The sequence below is a fragment of the Theropithecus gelada genome, chromosome X, assembly GCF_003255815.1.
Source record: "Theropithecus gelada isolate Dixy chromosome X, Tgel_1.0, whole genome shotgun sequence".
Taxonomy (NCBI): Eukaryota; Metazoa; Chordata; class Mammalia; order Primates; family Cercopithecidae; genus Theropithecus; species Theropithecus gelada.
Genome location: NC_037689.1, coordinates 137,518,900 through 137,536,306, shown reverse-complemented (window position 1 = coordinate 137,536,306; position 17,407 = coordinate 137,518,900). Strand labels below are relative to the sequence as shown.

General features: G+C 41.6%; 1 protein-coding gene across 1 annotated transcript; it reads left to right on the top strand.

The window, feature by feature from the left end:
• Positions 1-509: 509 nt before the first annotated feature.
• On the top strand, positions 510-10,412 carry CXHXorf66 (chromosome X CXorf66 homolog). Its single transcript, XM_025373365.1, has 3 exons — positions 510-613; positions 7,918-8,071; positions 9,401-10,412. The coding sequence occupies exons 1-3, from the start codon at positions 526-528 to the stop codon at positions 10,242-10,244; spliced, it is 1,086 nt and encodes a 361-aa protein (XP_025229150.1). The 5' UTR covers positions 510-525; the 3' UTR covers positions 10,245-10,412.
• Positions 10,413-17,407: the final 6,995 nt, after the last annotated feature.

The following is a 17,407-nucleotide window of genomic DNA, read 5'->3' as shown; positions in this document are numbered from 1 at the left end:
TCACTCTGTCGCCCAGGCTGGAGTGCAGTGGTGGAATCTAGGCTCACTGCAAACTCCGCCTCCCAGGTTCAAGTGATTCTCCTCCCTCAGCCTCCCAAGTAGCTGTGATTACAGGTGCCCACCACCACACCCAGCTAATTTTTGCATTTTAATACAGATGGGGTTTTACCATGTTGGCCAGGCTGGTCTTGAACTCCTGACCTCAAGTGATCCGCCCACCTCTGCTTCCCAAAGTGCTGGGATTACAGCTGTGAGCCACCATGCCTTGAACCCGGGAGGTGGAGGTTGCAGTGAGCCAAGATGATGCCATTGCACTCCAGCCTGAGCCAAACTCTGTCTCAAAAAAAAAAGTCATCTGGTAAAATTTGTATACAGAAGCTTATGCTTCCCCATGGTGAGATTATGTTGTCAGAGTATGACACACAATGGTAATGATGTCATAAATGCCTAGAACACTCTGAACCACATAAATTCAGTAGTTACCTTGAGAATTAGTAGACGAATCATTTGAACCAAGTTGCAGACATGAATCTTGTTATTTGTGTCCTACTTCTGTCCATTTGGACAAATAATTGTATGACTACAAACCAAACGAATGGATCTTCTACTACAGGTAGGTGCCTAACCTTAAAACTTGTAAATTATGATCTGTTATAGTATACATTAAAGTATTTAATTAGAAAAGCCAGCTGTATTTAAGAAATCTGCTGTTACTTTGCTGTTACTTTTAGCAGCGTTAACATTAGTAGGTCTTCAAGAATTTCTAATACAACAGCTGATATTTCTACTTCTGTGTAAAAAACTTAAGCAAAATATAAGCGTCAAGATGACAGACTTATGGTCCTCCTTTACCATCCTTCCCCACTCAATATACCAACCCGTCCCCACCAAACTAGCTAATACTATATAAATGAATCTGGCAAGGGACTTAACATACAGTAGGGGTTGTTTTTTTTTGTTTTTTGTTTTTTGGGTTTTTAAATTTAAGTTCTGGGATACATGTGCAGAATGTGCAGGTTTGTTACATATGTATACATGTGCCATGGTGGTTTGCTGCACCTATCAGCCCGTCATCTAGGTTTTAAGCCCTGCATGCATTAGGCATTTGTCCTAATCCTCTCCCTTCCCTTGCCCCCCACCCCCACAGCAGGCCCAGTGTGTGATGTTCCCCTCCTTGTGTCCTTGTGTTCTCATTGTTCAACTGCCACTTATGAGTGAGAACATGAAGAGTTTGGTTTTCTGTTCCTCTGTTAGTTTGCTGAGAATGATGGTTTCCAGCTTCACCCATGTCCCCGCAGAGGACATGAACTCATTCCTTTTTATGGCTGCATAGTATTCCATGGTGTATATGTGCCACATTTCCTTAATCCAGTCTATCATTGATGGGCATTTGGGTTGGTTCCAGGTCTTTGCTATTGTAAATAATGCTGCAGCAAACATACATGTGTATGCGTCTTTACAGTAGAATGATTTATAATCCTTTGGGTATATACCCAGTAATGGGATTGCTGGGTCAAATGGTATTTCTGGTTCTAGATCCTAGAGGAATCGCCACACTGTCTTCCACAATGGTTGAACTAATTTACACTCCAATCAACAGTGTAAAAGCGTTCCTATTTCTCCTCCCTTCATCAGCATCTGCTATTTCCAGACATTTTAATGATCACCATTTTAACTAGCATGAGATGGTATCTCATTGTGGTTTTGATTTGCATTTCTCTAATGACCAGTGATGATGAACTTTTTTTCATATGTTCGTTGACCACATAAATGTCTTCTTTTGAGAGGTGTCTGTTCATATCCTTCGCCAACTTTTTGATGGGGTCATTTGCTTTTTCTTGTAAATTTGTTTAAGTTCCTTGTAGATTCTGGATATTAGCCCTCTGTCAGATGGATAGATTGCAAAAATTTTCTCCCATTCTGTAGGTTGCCTATTCACTCTGATGATAGTTTATTTTGCTGTGCAGAAGCTCTTTAGTTTAATTAGATCCCATTTGTCAATTTTGGCTTTTGTTGCCATTGCTTTTGGTGTTTTAGTCACGAAGTCCTAACCCATGCCTATGTCCTGAATGGTATTGCCTAGGGTTTCTTGTAGGGTTTTTATGGTTTTAGGTTTTACATTTAAGTCTTTAATCCATCTTGAGTTAATTTTTGAATAAGGTGTAAAAAAGGGATCCAGTTTCTGTTTTCTGCATATGGCTAGCCAGTTTTGCTAGCATGATTTATTAAATAGGGAATCCTTTCCCCATTGTTTTTGTCAGGTTTGTCAAAGATCAGATGGTTTTAAATGTGTGGTGTCATTTCTGAGGCCTCTGTTTTGTTCTTTTGGTCTATATGTCTGTTTTGGTACCAGCACCATACTGTTTTGGTTACTGTAACCTCGTAGTACAGTTTGAAGTAAGGTAGAGTGATGCCTCCAGCTTTGTTCTTTTTGCTAAGGATTGTCTTTGCTCTACAGACTCTTTTTTGGTTCCATATGAAATTTAAAGTAGTTTTTTCTAATTCTGGGAAGAAAGTCAGTGGTAGCTTGATAGGAATAGCATTGAATCTATAAATTACTTCAGGCAGTATGGGCATTTTCACGATATTGATTCTTCCTATCCATGAGTGTGGAATGATTTTCCATTTGTTTGTGACCTCTCTTATTTCATTGAGCAGTGGTTTGTAGTTCTCCTTGAAGAGTTCCTTTACATCCCTTGTAAGTTGTATTCCTAGGTATTTAATTCTCTTTGTAGCAATTATGAATGGGAGTTCACTCATGATTTGACTCTCTGCTTATCTATTATTGGTGTATAGGAATCCTTGTGATTTTTGCAAATTGATTTTGTATCCTGAGACTTTGCTGAATTTGCTTATCAGCTTAAGGATATTTTGGGCTGAGATGATGGGATTTTCTAAAATACAATCACATCATCTGCAAACAGAGACAATTTGACTTCCTCTCTTTCTATCTGGATACCCTTTATTTCTTTCTCTTGCCCAATTGCCCTGGCCAGAACTTCCAATACTATGTTGAATAGGAGTGGTGAGAGGGCATCCTTGTCTTGTGCAGGTTTTCAAAGGGAATGCTTCCAGCTTTTGCCCATTCAGTATGATATTGGCTATGGGTTTGCATAAATAGCTCTTATTATTTTGAGTTATGTTCCATCAATACCTAGTTTATTGAGAGTTTTTAGCATGAAGGGGTGTTGAATTTTATCAAAGGCCTTTGCTGTATCTATTGAGATAATCATGTGGTTTTTGTAATTGGTTCTGTTTATGTGATAGATTACATTTATTGATTTGTGTATGTTGAACCAGCCTTGCATCCCAGGGATGAAGCCAACTTGATCATGGTGGATAAGCTTTTTGATGTGCTGCTGGATTCAGTTTGCCAGTATTTTATTGAGGATTTTCGCATCGATGTTCATCAGGGATATTGGCCTGAATTTTTCTTTTTTTGTTGTGTCTCTGCCAGGTTTTCATATCAGGATGATGCTGGTCTCATAAAACGAGTTAGGGAGGAGTCCCTCTTTTTCTATTGTTTAAAATAGTTTCAGAAGGAATGGTACCAGCTCCTATTTGTATCTCTGGTAGAATTTGGCTGTGAATTGTCTGGTCCTGGGCTTTTTTTGGTTGGTAGGCTATTAATTACTGCCTCAATTTCAGAACTTGTTATTGGTCTATTCAGGGACTTGACTTCTTCCTAGTTTAGTCTTGGGAGAATGTGTGTGTCCAGGAATTTATCCATTTCTTCTAGATTTTCTAGTTTATTTGTGTAAAGGTGTTTATACTATTATCTGATGGTAGTTTGTATTTCTGTGGGATCAGTGGTGATATCCCCTTTATTATTTTTTATTGTGTCTATTTGATTCTTCTCTCTTTTCTTCTTTATTAGTCTGGCTAGTGGTCTATTTTATTAATATTTTCAATAAACCAGCTCCTGGATTCATTGATTTTCTTTTTGAAGGGTTTTTTGTGTGTCTATCTCCTTCAGTTCTGCTCTGATCTTAGTTATTTCTTGTCTTCTGCTGGCTTTTGAATTTGTTTGCTCTTGCTTCTCTAGTTTTTTTCATTGTGATATTAGGGTGTCAGTTTCAGATCTTTCCTGCTTTCTGATGTGGGCATTTAGTGCTATAAATTTCCCACTTAACACTGTATTAGCTGTGTCCCAGAGATTCTGGTACATTGTCTCTTTGATCTCACAGTTTCAAAGAACTTCTTTATTTCTGACTTAATTTTGTTATGTACATTCAGGAGCAGGTTGTTCAGTTTCCATGTAGTTGTGTGGTTTTGAGTGAGTTTCTTAATCCTGAGTTCTAATTTGATTGCACCATGATCTGAAAGACTGTTTGTTATGATATCTGTTCTTTTGCATTTGCTAAGGAGTGTTTTACTTCCAATCACGTGGTTGGTTTTAGAATAAGTGCTATGGGGTGCTGAGAAGAATGTATATTCTGTTGATTTGGGTTGGAGAGTTCTATTAGGTCCACTTGGTCCAGAGCTGAGTTCAAGTTGTGAATATCCTTGTTAATTTTCTGTCTCCTTGATCTGTCTAATATTGACAGTGGGATGTTAAAGTTTCCCACTATTACTGTGTGGGAGTGTAAATGTCTTTGTAGGTGTCTAAGAGTTTGTTGTATGAATCTGAGTGCTTCTGTATTGGGTGCATATCTATTTAGGATACTTAGCTCTTCTTGTTGCATTGATACCTTTACCATTATGTAATGCCCTTCTTTGTCTTTTTTGATCTTTGTTGGTTTAAAGTTCATTTTTTCAGAGGCTAGGATTGCAACCCTTGCTTTTTTGGCTTTCTACTCACTTGGTAAATATTCCTCCATCCCTCTATTTTGAGCCTATGTGTGTCTTTCCACGTGTGATGGGTCTCCTGAATACAGCATACTGATGAGTCTTGACTCTTTATCCAATTTGCCAGTCTATGTCTTTTAATTGGAGTATTTAGTTCATTTACACTGAAGGTTAATATTATTATGTGTGAATTTGATCCTGTCATTATGATGCTAACTGGTTATTTTCCACATTAGTTGATGCAGTTTCTTCATAGTGTCATTGATCTTTATATTTTGGTGTGTTTTTGCAGTGACTGGTACTGGTTTTTGCTTTCCATATTTAGTGCTTCCTTCAGGAGCTCTTGTAAGGCAGGCCTGGTGGTGACAAAAATCCCTCAGTATTTGACAAATATTTTGACAAAAGACAAAAATCCTTTCTTGTCTAGAAAGAATTTTATTTCTCCTTCATTTATGAAACTTAGTTTGGCCGATATAAAATTCTGAGTTGAAAATTCTTTTCACTAAGAATGTTGAATATTGGCCCCCACTCTCTTCTGGCTTGTAGAGCTTCTGCAGAGAGATCCTCTGTTAGTCTGATGGGCTTCCCTTTGTAGGTAATCTGACCTTTCTCTCTGGCTGTGCTTAACATTTTTTCCTTCGTTTCAACCTTGGAGAATCTGATGATTATGTGTCTTGGGGTTGCTCTTCTCCAGGAATATCTTAGTAGTGTTCTTTGTATATTCTGAATTTGAAAGTTGGCCTGTCTCGCTAGGTTGGGGAAGTTCTCCTGGATAATATCCTGAAGTGTGTTTTCCAACTTGGTTCCATTCTCCCTGTCACTTTCAGGTACACCAATCAATCATAGGTTTGGTCTTTTCACATAGTCCCATATTTCTTGGAGGCTTTGTTCATTTTGTTTTTCATTCTTTTTTCTCTAATCATGTCTTCACACCTTATTTCAGTAAGTTGATCTTCAATCTCTGATATCCTTTTTTCTGCTTGATTGATTTGGCTATTGATACTTGTATATGCATCCGAAGTTCTCATACTGTGTTTTTCACCTCCATCAGGTCATTTATGTTCTTCTCTAAATGGGTTACTCTAGTTAGCCATTTCTGTAATCTTTTATCAATGTTCTTAACTTCCTTGCATTTGGTTAGAACGTGCTTCTTTAGCTCAGAGGAGTTTGTTATTACCCACCTTCTGAAGTCTACTTCTGTCAATTCATCAAACTCATTCTTTGTCCAGTTTTGTGCCCTTGCTGCAGAGGAGTTGTGATCATTTGGAGGAGAAAATACATTCTGGTTTTTGGAATTTTCAGCATTTTGGGACTGGGTTTTCCTCATCTTCGTGGATTTATCTGTCTTTGATCTTTGAGGCTAATGACCTTTGGATGGGGTTTTTGTGTGGGGGTCCTTTTTGTTGATGTTGATGTTACTGCTTTCTGTTTTTAGTTTTTCTTCTAACAGTCAGGCCCCTCTTCTGCAGGTCTGCTGCAGCTTGCTGGAGGTCCACTCCAGACCCTATTTGCCTGGGTATCATCAGTGGAGGCTGCAGAACAGTAAAGATTGCTGCCTGCTCCTTCCTCTGGAATCTTTGTCCCAGAGGGGCACAAGCCTGATGCCAGCCAGAGCTCTCCTGTATGAGGTGTCTGTCGACCCCTGCTGGCAGGTCTCTCCATCCAGGAGGCACGGGGGTCAGGAACCCACTTGAGGAGGCAGTCTGTCTCTTAGCAGAGCTCGAGTGCTGTGCTGGAAGAATCCTCCTTGTCAGAATCCACTGCTCTCTTCAGAGCCGGCAGGCAGGAATGTTTAAATCCACTGCAACTGCACCCACAGCCACCCATTCTCCCAGGTGCTCTGTCCCAGGGAAGTGGGAGTTTTATCTGTAAGCCTCTGACTGGGGCTGTTGCGTTTCTTTCAGAGATACCTTGCCCAGTGAGGAGGAACCTAGAGAGGCAGTCTGGCCACAGTTGCTTTGCAGCACTGTGGTGAGTTCCACCCAGTCCGAACTTCCTGGCCTCCTTAGCACTGTCAGGGGGAAAACTGCCTACTGAAGCCTCAGTAATGGTGGACACCCCTCCCACCACCAAGCTCCATCATCCCAGGTCTACTTCAGACTGCTGTGCTGGCATCAAGAATTTCAAGCCAGTGAATCTTAGCTTGCTGGGCTCCATGGGAGTCGGATCTGCTGAGTGAGACCACATGGCTCCCTGGCTTCAGCCCCCTTTCCAGGAGAGTGAACGGTTCTGTCTCACTGGGCTTCCAGGTGCCACTCGGGGGAAAAACAACAACAACGACAACAACAAAACTGCTACATTTAGCTCTGTGTCTGTGCAAATAGCCACCCAGTTTTGTGCTTGAAACCCAGGGCCCTGGTGTTGTAGGGACACGAGAGAATCTTCTGGTCTGTGGATTGCCAAAACCATGGGAAAAGCGCTGTGGATTGCCAAAACCATGGGAAAAGCGTAGTATCTGGGCTAGATAATACAGTCCCTCATGGCTTCCTTTGGCTGGGGGAGGGAGTCCCCTGGCTCCTTGCACTTCCCGGGTGAGGCAACGCCCCACCCTGCTTCTGCTCACCCTCCTTGGGCTACACCCATTGTAGTCCCAATGAGATGAACTGGGTACCCCTAAGCAGTCCCAGTGAGATGAACTGGGTACCTCAGTTGGAAATGCAGAAACCACCCGCCTTCTGCATTGGTCTCGCTGGGAGCTGCAGACCAGAGCTGTTCCTATTTGGCCATCTTGCCAGATCTCCAGCATATAGTAGGTTTTTAATAAGGGTTTGTTTTTGTCACATCTCTTTTCAATTACACACATTCACACACACATTGACGCTCAAGTACACTTATACATGCAAGACATACACACACAGATTCAAAAACCTGGGTAATGTGATAAGCAAGCCAAGATTCAGGGATAACCCAGGTAATGGTATGGATTAGTCAGTGATGCCTCCCAGATTTAGCTTCTAGACTGGCTGGATCCATGAGGTAAAAACATAATAGTGGTACAATTAATCAGGTTTAAAAAATAATTGATGAAGAAATGTTATTTTGATCTACACTATCAAACCACTATCGATGTAAAAAAAAAAAAAAACTTGGTTACCTAACACCTTCTCTGATTATACAATCTCTTTGCAGGAGGTAAACCTGTTGAATCAATGCAGACAAAATTGAACTACCTTAGAAGAAATCTACTTATTTTAGTCGGTATTATCATCATGGTTTTTGTCTTTATCTGTTTTTGTTATCTCCATTATAACTGTTTGAGCGATGATGCATCCAAAGCAGGAATGTAAGTTTTACTCCTTTGAATTAAGAGTGCAAGGTGTGTGTGTGTGTGTGTGTACATATAGTGGAGGTTTCATTGTTCAGGTTACTTAATATTAACTTTAGACTTCTGAAGAGCTACCAACCTTTTGTAGGTGAATATTTTCACTTAAATTATATCAACTCTTAAATATTCTCTAGTACATTATTAACTTTAGTCAAAGTGTCTCTTGTTCAGGGTTCGGCTGAACTCCAGGATATTAATTGCATTATAAATTCAGTATAGGAAAAGAGGGCATGAATATCCAAATAAGAGTGGGAGAATGAAGAGAAATAGAGAGGGAATTGGGTCTCTGTTTTTCAAAGACAATAAAACATTTTGGATAATCTACCATTTTAAGATTTAATCGCACGAAAAATTATTCACTGTTGTTACTCTCATGATCTCAATGCCTGCCTTTTATATACTAGTTCCCTAAAAATATTCCATTCCAAAGACTGGTGACTAAAATGTGGTACCAGTACTGTATTCTTTAGTTTCAGAGGAATGTTATGATTTGAAATATGCACAGATAACTTGGTGTTGTAAATATGATACAAAACAATGACTTTTTCTATAGTTTTTTTCTTGTGATACATTATCAATTTGTGACTTTTTAATAAAAAGTTTAATTCTGAAATAAGTGAGGTTCATTCTCTCTCTCTCTCTGTGTGTGTGTGTGTGTGTGTTTCTCTCTTTTTACAGTAGATTTGAAACAACTTTGTGTAATTCTATATGTGGATTATACAGTTATCTAATGTGGTTAAATAGTAAAAGGCTCTTAAGAAAAAGCATTAAACAAGAGTTCATATTTATAACCTTAGTTGTGGCTTTCACCACTCTCCAATTCTGTTTTTGTGGTTTTGTTTGTTTGTTTGTTTTTGAGACAGAGTCTCACTCTGTCACCCAGGCTGGAGTGCAATGGCATCATCTTGGCTCACTGCAACCTCCGCCTCCCAGGTTCAAGCGATTCTCCTGCCTCAGCCTCCCGAGTAGCTGGGGACTACAGGCGTGCACCACCACACCAGGCTAATTTTTGTATTTTTAGTAGAGATGGAGTTTCACCATGTTGGCCAGCCTGGTCCCGAACTCCTGGCCTCAAGTGATCTGCCCACCTTGGCCTCCCAAAGTGTGGGATTACAGGTGTGAACCACCATGCCCAGCCATCACACTCCAATTCTTACTGTGTTCAGTTTTCATATTAAAGTCCCAAAAAGACCACAGGTCTAAGCTGACAGTACCATATGTTCTCTGATAATAATAACAGGTCTCTTTTGTTTTAAATCATATACTCCAAATTTTCTATACTTTCAGGGTCAAGAAAAAAGGTATAGCAGCCAAGTCATCCAAAACATCATGCAATGAAGCCAAGACAGCCAGTCAATGCAGTCCTGAAACACAACCCATGCTATCCACTGTAGACAAGTTACCTGATTCCTCAAGTCCAGAAAGGTCATCCACACCATCCAGTACAGAAAAATTAATCAGGCCCTCAAGTCTACAAAAGCCATCCATACCAAACAGCGCAGGAAAGTTAAGTAGGCCATCAAAGCCAAAAAGGTCATCCAGGTCATCACGCTCAAAAAAATTATGCAAGTCATCTCACCTGGAAAAGGCACATAGAACAGGCAGTCCAGAAAAATCACGTAAGCTAGACTATGCATGTAATCTAGCCAGTTCAGATAAGCCAGTCAGGCCACCTCGGCTATCCAAGCCACTTTGTTCATCTCATCCACAAAATGAAATGTCACCATCCGAGCCATTCAGTCTAAAGGAATTGGCTAAGCCTCCCAAACATTTTAATCCAAAAAGGTCAGTGAGTCGAGGCAGGGCAGCCTTATTATCCAACTCTAAAGTAGCCGAAACGTGTCAATCCTACAAGAAAAAACATCTTGTTTCCAAAACTTATAAGCCTTTGGTCAATGATATTTCTGAGGCAAAGGAGAAAAACACTCAAAACCTATATGTTTCAAGCAAAGTCAAGTCCTCTCCCAGGTCCTTTCGTGAGTTACATTCCAGGAACAATGCATACGATGATCACGTGAATGACAGTGATATGATGAGTTATTACAGTGAGGATGACAGTGATAAAGATATAATCATTACGTGCGACAGAGGGTACAATCAAGTCACCTCTGAAGTAACCCTAAATGATTAGGAGCTCAACAAAAATAAAATCCAACTGTGAAAGAGCAAACTTATACCAACTATTTTATGCTCATCATCCCTTAAGAAACCAGCAGAGGGAAAAATCACTATCAAGATCAGTCCAATCTGTCTTGGAGGCGATTTATTTTAAAAATATCAATAAAATGCATGACATAAATTACTATTGTAATTATTATTTCATTTTAGGGGGCACAAGGATCTTTTGATGTCTCTTACTTAGACCTGGTCACTTGGATAAGAACCATAAACATACACTCATACAAACCTAGAAAGAAATTGCAAGATGGGGCCTGGTGTGATGGCTCACGCCTGTAATCCTAGCACTCTGGGACGCTGAGGCAGGCAGATCACCTGAGGTCAGAAGTTCGAGACCAGCCTGGCCAACATGGCAAAATCTCGTCTCTACTAAAATTACAAAAATTAGTCAGGCGTGGTGGCAGGTGTCTGTAATCTCAGCTACTCGGGAGGCTGAGGCAGGAGAATCGCTTGAATCCAGGAGGCGGAGGTTGCAGTGAGCCAAGATTGAGCAGCTGCCCTCCAGCCTGGGTAACAGAGCAAAACTCCATCTCAAAAGAAAAAAAAAAAAAAGAAATTGCAATATGGGTACCCTAGACTTCCTTCCCTAGAATTAGCTCTCAACTGAAGTCTCAATCCAATTACTTTTTAATGTTTATGTGCAGTCCTCACAGTTTCATGACAGAAAAAAGACTCTTTCTGTCATGCCCACTGCTTGTTGGAAATAGCTCTGTGCTATGGACTAAATGTTTGTGTTCCCCGCAAATTGATGTGTTGACACCTAATCCCCTATGTGATGGTATCAGGAGGTGGAGGTTTTGGGAGGTAATTAGGTCATGTGAGTACCCTTCAGCCCCATATAAGGGTACTAATCCTTTATAAGGGGCTGAAGAGACTAGAGTTCACCCCTTCCACAATGTGAGGACACAGTGAAAAGACCCCACTTACACATCATAGAGTCAGCCCTCACTGAATATTCTGGTGCCTTGATCTGAACTTCCTAACCTCCAGAATTGTGAGCAATAAATTTTGGTTGTTTATAAGCCACCCAGTTGATGGTATTTTACTATAGCAGCCTGGATAGACTAAAACATTCTGTTCGCTTGGTTCTGGCTGAGTTGGGGAAATTCCTGATAACCACTTGTTGTTGTTGTTGTTGTTGTTTGTTTGTTTGTTTGTTTTTGAGACAAAGTCTCACTCTGTCGCCCAGGCTGGAGTACAGTGGCGTGACCTCGGCTCACTGCAACCTCTCCCTCCTGGGTTCAAGTGATTCTCCTGCCTCAGCTTCCCAAGTAGCTGGGACTACAGGCATGCACCACCACGCCTGGCTAATTTTTGTATTTTTAGTAGAGATGGGGTTTCACCATGTTGCCCAGGCTGGCCTCGAACTCCTGACCTCAAGTGATCCGCCTGCCTTGGCTTCCCAAACTGCTGGGATTACAGGCATGAGCCACTGTGCCTGGCCTTCCTGATAACTACTTTTAACACCATTGCCTCTGGTGGCTATTACCTAAAGTGAAGATCCAGCCTGTGGCACCCACACTTGGAGCACCATAACATTAGTCTAAGTTTTCTAAATTTCGAACTCCCAACAAGGCTTTTCATTGTTTTTGTTACTCTTCAAAATGGTAAAAGAGTTTGCCCTGCATGCAGTCTCCAAAGGTCTCAGTTGGTGGTCTACTCGTCCACACATTTGTCCTACATGGCACCTCTCCACTCTGAATCAGAAGGGCTGGGAAGCCAGAGGAGAATCTTGGAGTTATATCTTCTAAGTTTCCTATTGATGAAATGTTATCCTTCCCTTCTTCCAAGGGCATTGTTGAGAAAATCAGGCAAAGTCCTGTATTCCCAGCCTATATTCTAGCAGAGTACAACTTGTCCCCTACAACATCCAGCAGGCAGAATTTAAATGCCACTAGCAAGCACATATTGGATATGTATTATTCTTCAGGTACTGTACTAGTCCCTTTATATTTCACAGGTCCTAAATTCACCCTCAAGTTTGCTGATTCACCACAAGGACTCATAAAACTCAATACTCATGGCTAAGGTTTTGTTAGAGCAAGATTACACAGACTAAGAGCAATAGGAAAAATATATCAGGAGAAATCCAGAGAGGTCAGGGACAGGCTTTTGAGTACTTTCCCATCTGGGGCCACATAGGATATGCTTTCTCTCTAGCAGCAAGCTGCATTGACATGAGCAGAATGTCTCTGCCCAGGGAAAACTGTTTAAGTCTCTTGGTCTGAGACTTTTATCAAGATTCAGGCTCATAGTGACATCATGCTACATTACCAGCCAAAGCAACTGAAACACAGGATCACAAATGAAACCAAATGCACTTCATACAGGTTGATGTTTATGCAAAGCAATCCTGACAAGCTGATGAGGCCTGGTCCATTGCTCCAGGTGTATAAAATATAATCATCAACCATTCACATAAGAACATTCTGAGGACCACATTTCCAGGGGTTGGCCAAAGGTCAGCAATGATTCCAGGTTCCCTTGAAGACGTGCAAGGACTGAACAGCCAGACCTGCTGCATTAACACTATGTATCTTTTATTTAAACTTCAACAGTCCCCCAGTATATGGGGTATTAGATGAGTAAACTGAGGCTCTGGAACATATAGTAAGATTACATCTAGTAATTGGCTGAACTGAGATTTGGATCTATGACTGGCTTATGCTCAGTCATTCATTATGGTGTACTGCCTTCTCACTACCAGCTACTAGGATGCTCATTACTCACAGATCACCCAATCTATCTATGTGAGCAAAATCTCTAATTCACTTTATTTTTTTCTTTTTTGAGACAGAGTTTCGCTCTGTCACCCAGGCTGAAGTGCACTGGTGTGATCTCAGCTCACTGCAACCTCTGCCTCCTGGGTTCAAAAGGTTCTCCTTGGCCGGGCGCGGTGGCTCAAGCCTGTAATCCCAGCACTTTGGGAGGCCGAGATGGGTGGATCACAAGGTCAGGAGATCGAGGCCATCCTGGCTAACACGGTGAAACCCCGTCTCTACTAAAAAATACAAAAACTAGCCGGGCGAGGTGGTGGGCGCCTGTAGTCCCAGCTACTCGGGAGGCTGAGGCAGGAGAATGGCGTGAACCTGGGAGGTGGAGCTTACAGTGAGCCAAGATCCAGCCACTGCACTCCAGACTGGGTGACAGAGCGAGACTCCGTCTCAGAAAAAAAAGGTTCTCCTGCCTCAGCCTCCCAAGTAGTTGAGATTACAGGTGCCCACCACCATGCCCAGCTAATTTTTGTTCCTTTAGTAGAGACGGGGTTTCACTGTGTTGGCCAAGCTGGTCTCGAACTCCTGACCTCAAGTGATTTGCCCGCCTTAGCCTCCCAAAGTGCTGGCATTACAGGCATGAGCCACGGCACTCAGACCCTACTTCACTTTTAATCAGTCTAAGCTATTATTTTAGCCTGCCAGGGGCATATAAAGATGTTTTATTCATTCAGATCTGACTTCCCCATCATCTCTGCTTCTACACAGGTGGTCCCCCAAGTCTTTACCCATAAAGCCATCATAAAATTATCAGATGGCACAAAGTAGCTGCTTATGTATAAAAGGTTTAAGAAACAGTGTATGTATTTAAAAAGGATTGTGGGGGCCGGACGCGATGGCTCACGCCTGTAATCTCAGCACTTTGGGAGGCCAAGGCAGGCAGATCACTTGAGGCCAGTAGTTTGAGACCAGCCTGGCCAACATGGCAAAACCCCATTTCTACTAAAAATACAAAAATTTGCCAGGTTTGGTGGTGCACACCTGTAATCCCAGCTACTTGGGAGGCTGAGGCAGGAGAATCGGTTAAACCCGGGAGATGGAGGTTGCAGTGAGATGAGATCACACCACTGCACTCCAGCCTGGGCAACAGAGCAAGACTCTGTCTCAAAAAAAAAAAAAAAAAAGGGCTTGTGGCCCAGCACTTTGGGAGGCCTAGGTGGGAGGATCATTTGATCCCAGGAGTTCAAGACCAGCCTGAGCAACATAGCCAGACCCCATCTCAACAGCAACAAAAAAGGATTGTGGGAGCTGCAGACTTGATTTCCTATTGGTACTACCTGTTTTAAAAAGACAGACTGTACAGGATTAAGTTGTAGTTCTGAGTTTTAAAAGCCTAGTATTTTTTAAATTCACAAATAGAAATAGTTTTCATCAGATTTTTAAACTGCTTATTATGAAAAAAGTTTAAACATGTGCAAAAGTAGAGCAAGTAGTATAATGGACTCCCATATAACCATTACTCAGATTCAACAATTGTCACTACATGGCCAATCTTATTTCACTGGACTCCTATCCATTCCCCCTCCCATTTGTATCTGTAAAAGATAAAGACTTTTAAAAATACATACAAACAATACCACTATCTCACCTAAAATTAATGATAAGTGGGAGAGGCGAAGGTAAAAAAAATTAATGATAATCTTTTAATACTGATTATCTAGTCTGTGTTCAAATTTTCCCATCCATCTCCTAATGTATTATAGTTGCTTTGTTAAAATGATGTTGATCAATGTTTGAAAACATTTAAGACTAATTTGGCCAGTCGCAGTGGCTCACCCCTGTAATCTCAGCACTTTGGGAGGCCAATGCATGCGGATTGCTTGAGGTCAGGAGTTCAAGACCAGCCTGGCTAACATGGTGAAACCCTGTCTCTACTAAAAATACAAAAATCAGCCAGGTATGGTGGTGCACACCTGTAGTTCCAGCTACTCAGGAGGCTGAGGCAGGAGAATCTATATCCTCAACTCAGGAGGCAGAGATTGCAGTGAGCTGAAACCGTGCCACTGCACTCCAGCCTAGGTGACAGAGGGAGACTCCATCTACCCACCCCCCCTCCAAAAAAGACTAACTTTTTAAAAATCAGAATTGCAATCAAAAATTGCAATTTCATTGCCCAATCTGGCTTCATATTTTAGGATGATATTGGAGCTAATGTGAGCTAGCCTGGAAAATAGCAAAAGCCAAAATTGTATGGTTTTCAGTTTACATTCTTCTAATGTCTTGATAGACAAAGCCAAATAATCTAAGCTCTTTTCTCTTTCCTATTTTGAACCTGGAGACATGTAATACCTTCAAAGCTATGAATATTAATATCTCATAAAAGTGACTAATTGCTAGTGATGGCCAATATAATGACATCTTAAGAAAAGTCATCTGCATGATGTATTTTTTTTTTTTTTTTTTTTTGAGACAGACTCTTGCTCTGTTACCCAGGCTGGAGTGCAGTGGCAGAATCTTGGCTCACTGCAACCTCCACCTCCCAGGTTCAAGAGATTCTCCTGCCTCAGCCTCCTGAGTATTCAGCTGGGATTACAGGCGTGCATCACCACACCTGGCTAATTTTTGTATTTTTAGTAGAGACGAGGTTTCACCAAGTTGGTCAGGCTGGTCTCAAACTCCTGACCTCAGTTAATCCACCTGCCTCGGCCTCCAAAAGTACTGGGATTATAGGCATGAGCCACTGAGCCTGACTACATATGTTCTTTTTTAAACCACACTTAATTACAGAGTAGGAGTCTACAGAATATTTGGAGCTCATTAAATATGCAAAATCCTTTTTAAAAAAATTTTTTTTTGAGTCTCACTCTGTTGCTCAGGCTGGGGTGCAGTGGTATAATCTTGGCTCACTGCAACCTCCACCTCCTGGGTTCAAGAAATTCTCCTGCCTCAACCTCCCAAGTAGCTGAGATTACAGGCATACGCCACCATGCCCAGCTAATTATGTAACAGAAATATATGCACCATAAGTCAGAGAAGAATTTTAGCACAAAAGGAAGGACCGAAGGAAGAGAGGGAGGGATGGAAATAGGGAGGGAGAGAGAGAGGGAAGAAGGATTGACTGATTTACCAGTGAAAATTTGGCCAAGGTAATACTTACAATAATTAAGCCCTATCACTCCAATAGATAGTCTTTAGTACTTCTTGGAAATGTCCTGATTTAAGTAAGAGAGTCACAAATTTCTCCTTCTTGGCCTTTTTGCAACATTGTCTTATCTCTTACGGTACCTTACTTCCTTCTCTCCCACTCTCCATTTTGTCTCCCCTATTCAGTAAGACTATTCAGGGTCACATGCTCAATCCATCCATTGCTACCGTACTTTTCCCTTCTCCAGAGGGCACTGTGAAGCCGATTTCAAGTGTGGCTCTTCCTTCTTAGACCAGTCCTGCCCCTTTTCTGTTGAACCACCTTTCTTACACTCATCTACTAAGCTTATAACCTGATCCTGGCTATGGGCCTGAAACGGATTATATTATATTTTGCTCCTTTGTTCAGTACAATCCTTTCTAAAAATCCATTACTTTTTTAAAAAGCATTGAAAGGTCAAATTTTAAACATTCCTCTTGTATATTATCTACATGAAATTATATAAGCAGAGAGTTAAAAGGATTCTTAGAGATCCTCAATTCCACCCTCCTGTGGGGAGAGGCGTGGTCCTGAAGAGCTGAAAGAATGTTCATTCAGCAAGAAGACTAATTTCTACCAGGGCTGGGGTGGAGCTGGCTGTGGGATGGTGCTGGGAATCACAGATCTTTAGGCAGTCACCATGAAGTGGTATGCCACATGCGAGATGGTTATAGTGGTGTCAAGCAGGGACTTACTAAAAGTCTTCAGCTTTGTCAGTTCCCACAATTTTACAGTCCCTGCCACACTGCGTGCAATCTCTAAGAATTAGAAGCAACAAAGGAAGGGAAATAGAAATAGGAAAAAAGGGCCAGGTGCAGTGGCTCGTACCTGTAATCCCAGCACTTTGGGAGGCCTAGGCAGGCGGATCACCAGAGGTCAAGAGTTCGAGACCAGCCTGGCCAACATGACAAAACCCCGTCTCTAATAAAAATACAAAAATTAGCTGGGCGTGGTGGTGGGCGCCTGTAGTCCTAGCTACTCGGGAGACTGAGGCAGGAGAGTCTCTTGAACCTGGGAGGCGGAGGTTGCAGTGAGCTGAGATGGCGCCATTGCACTCCACTTGGGCTACAAGAGTGAGACTCCACTTCAAAAACACAAAAACAAAAACAAAAAAAGGGTCTGTAGGAGCTTCAGCCAAGTATCTCCATTATAACCCATGTATGACTTACAATTATTCCTGTGCCACTGGGACCTTAGAAAACAAGGGTTAAGGCTGGG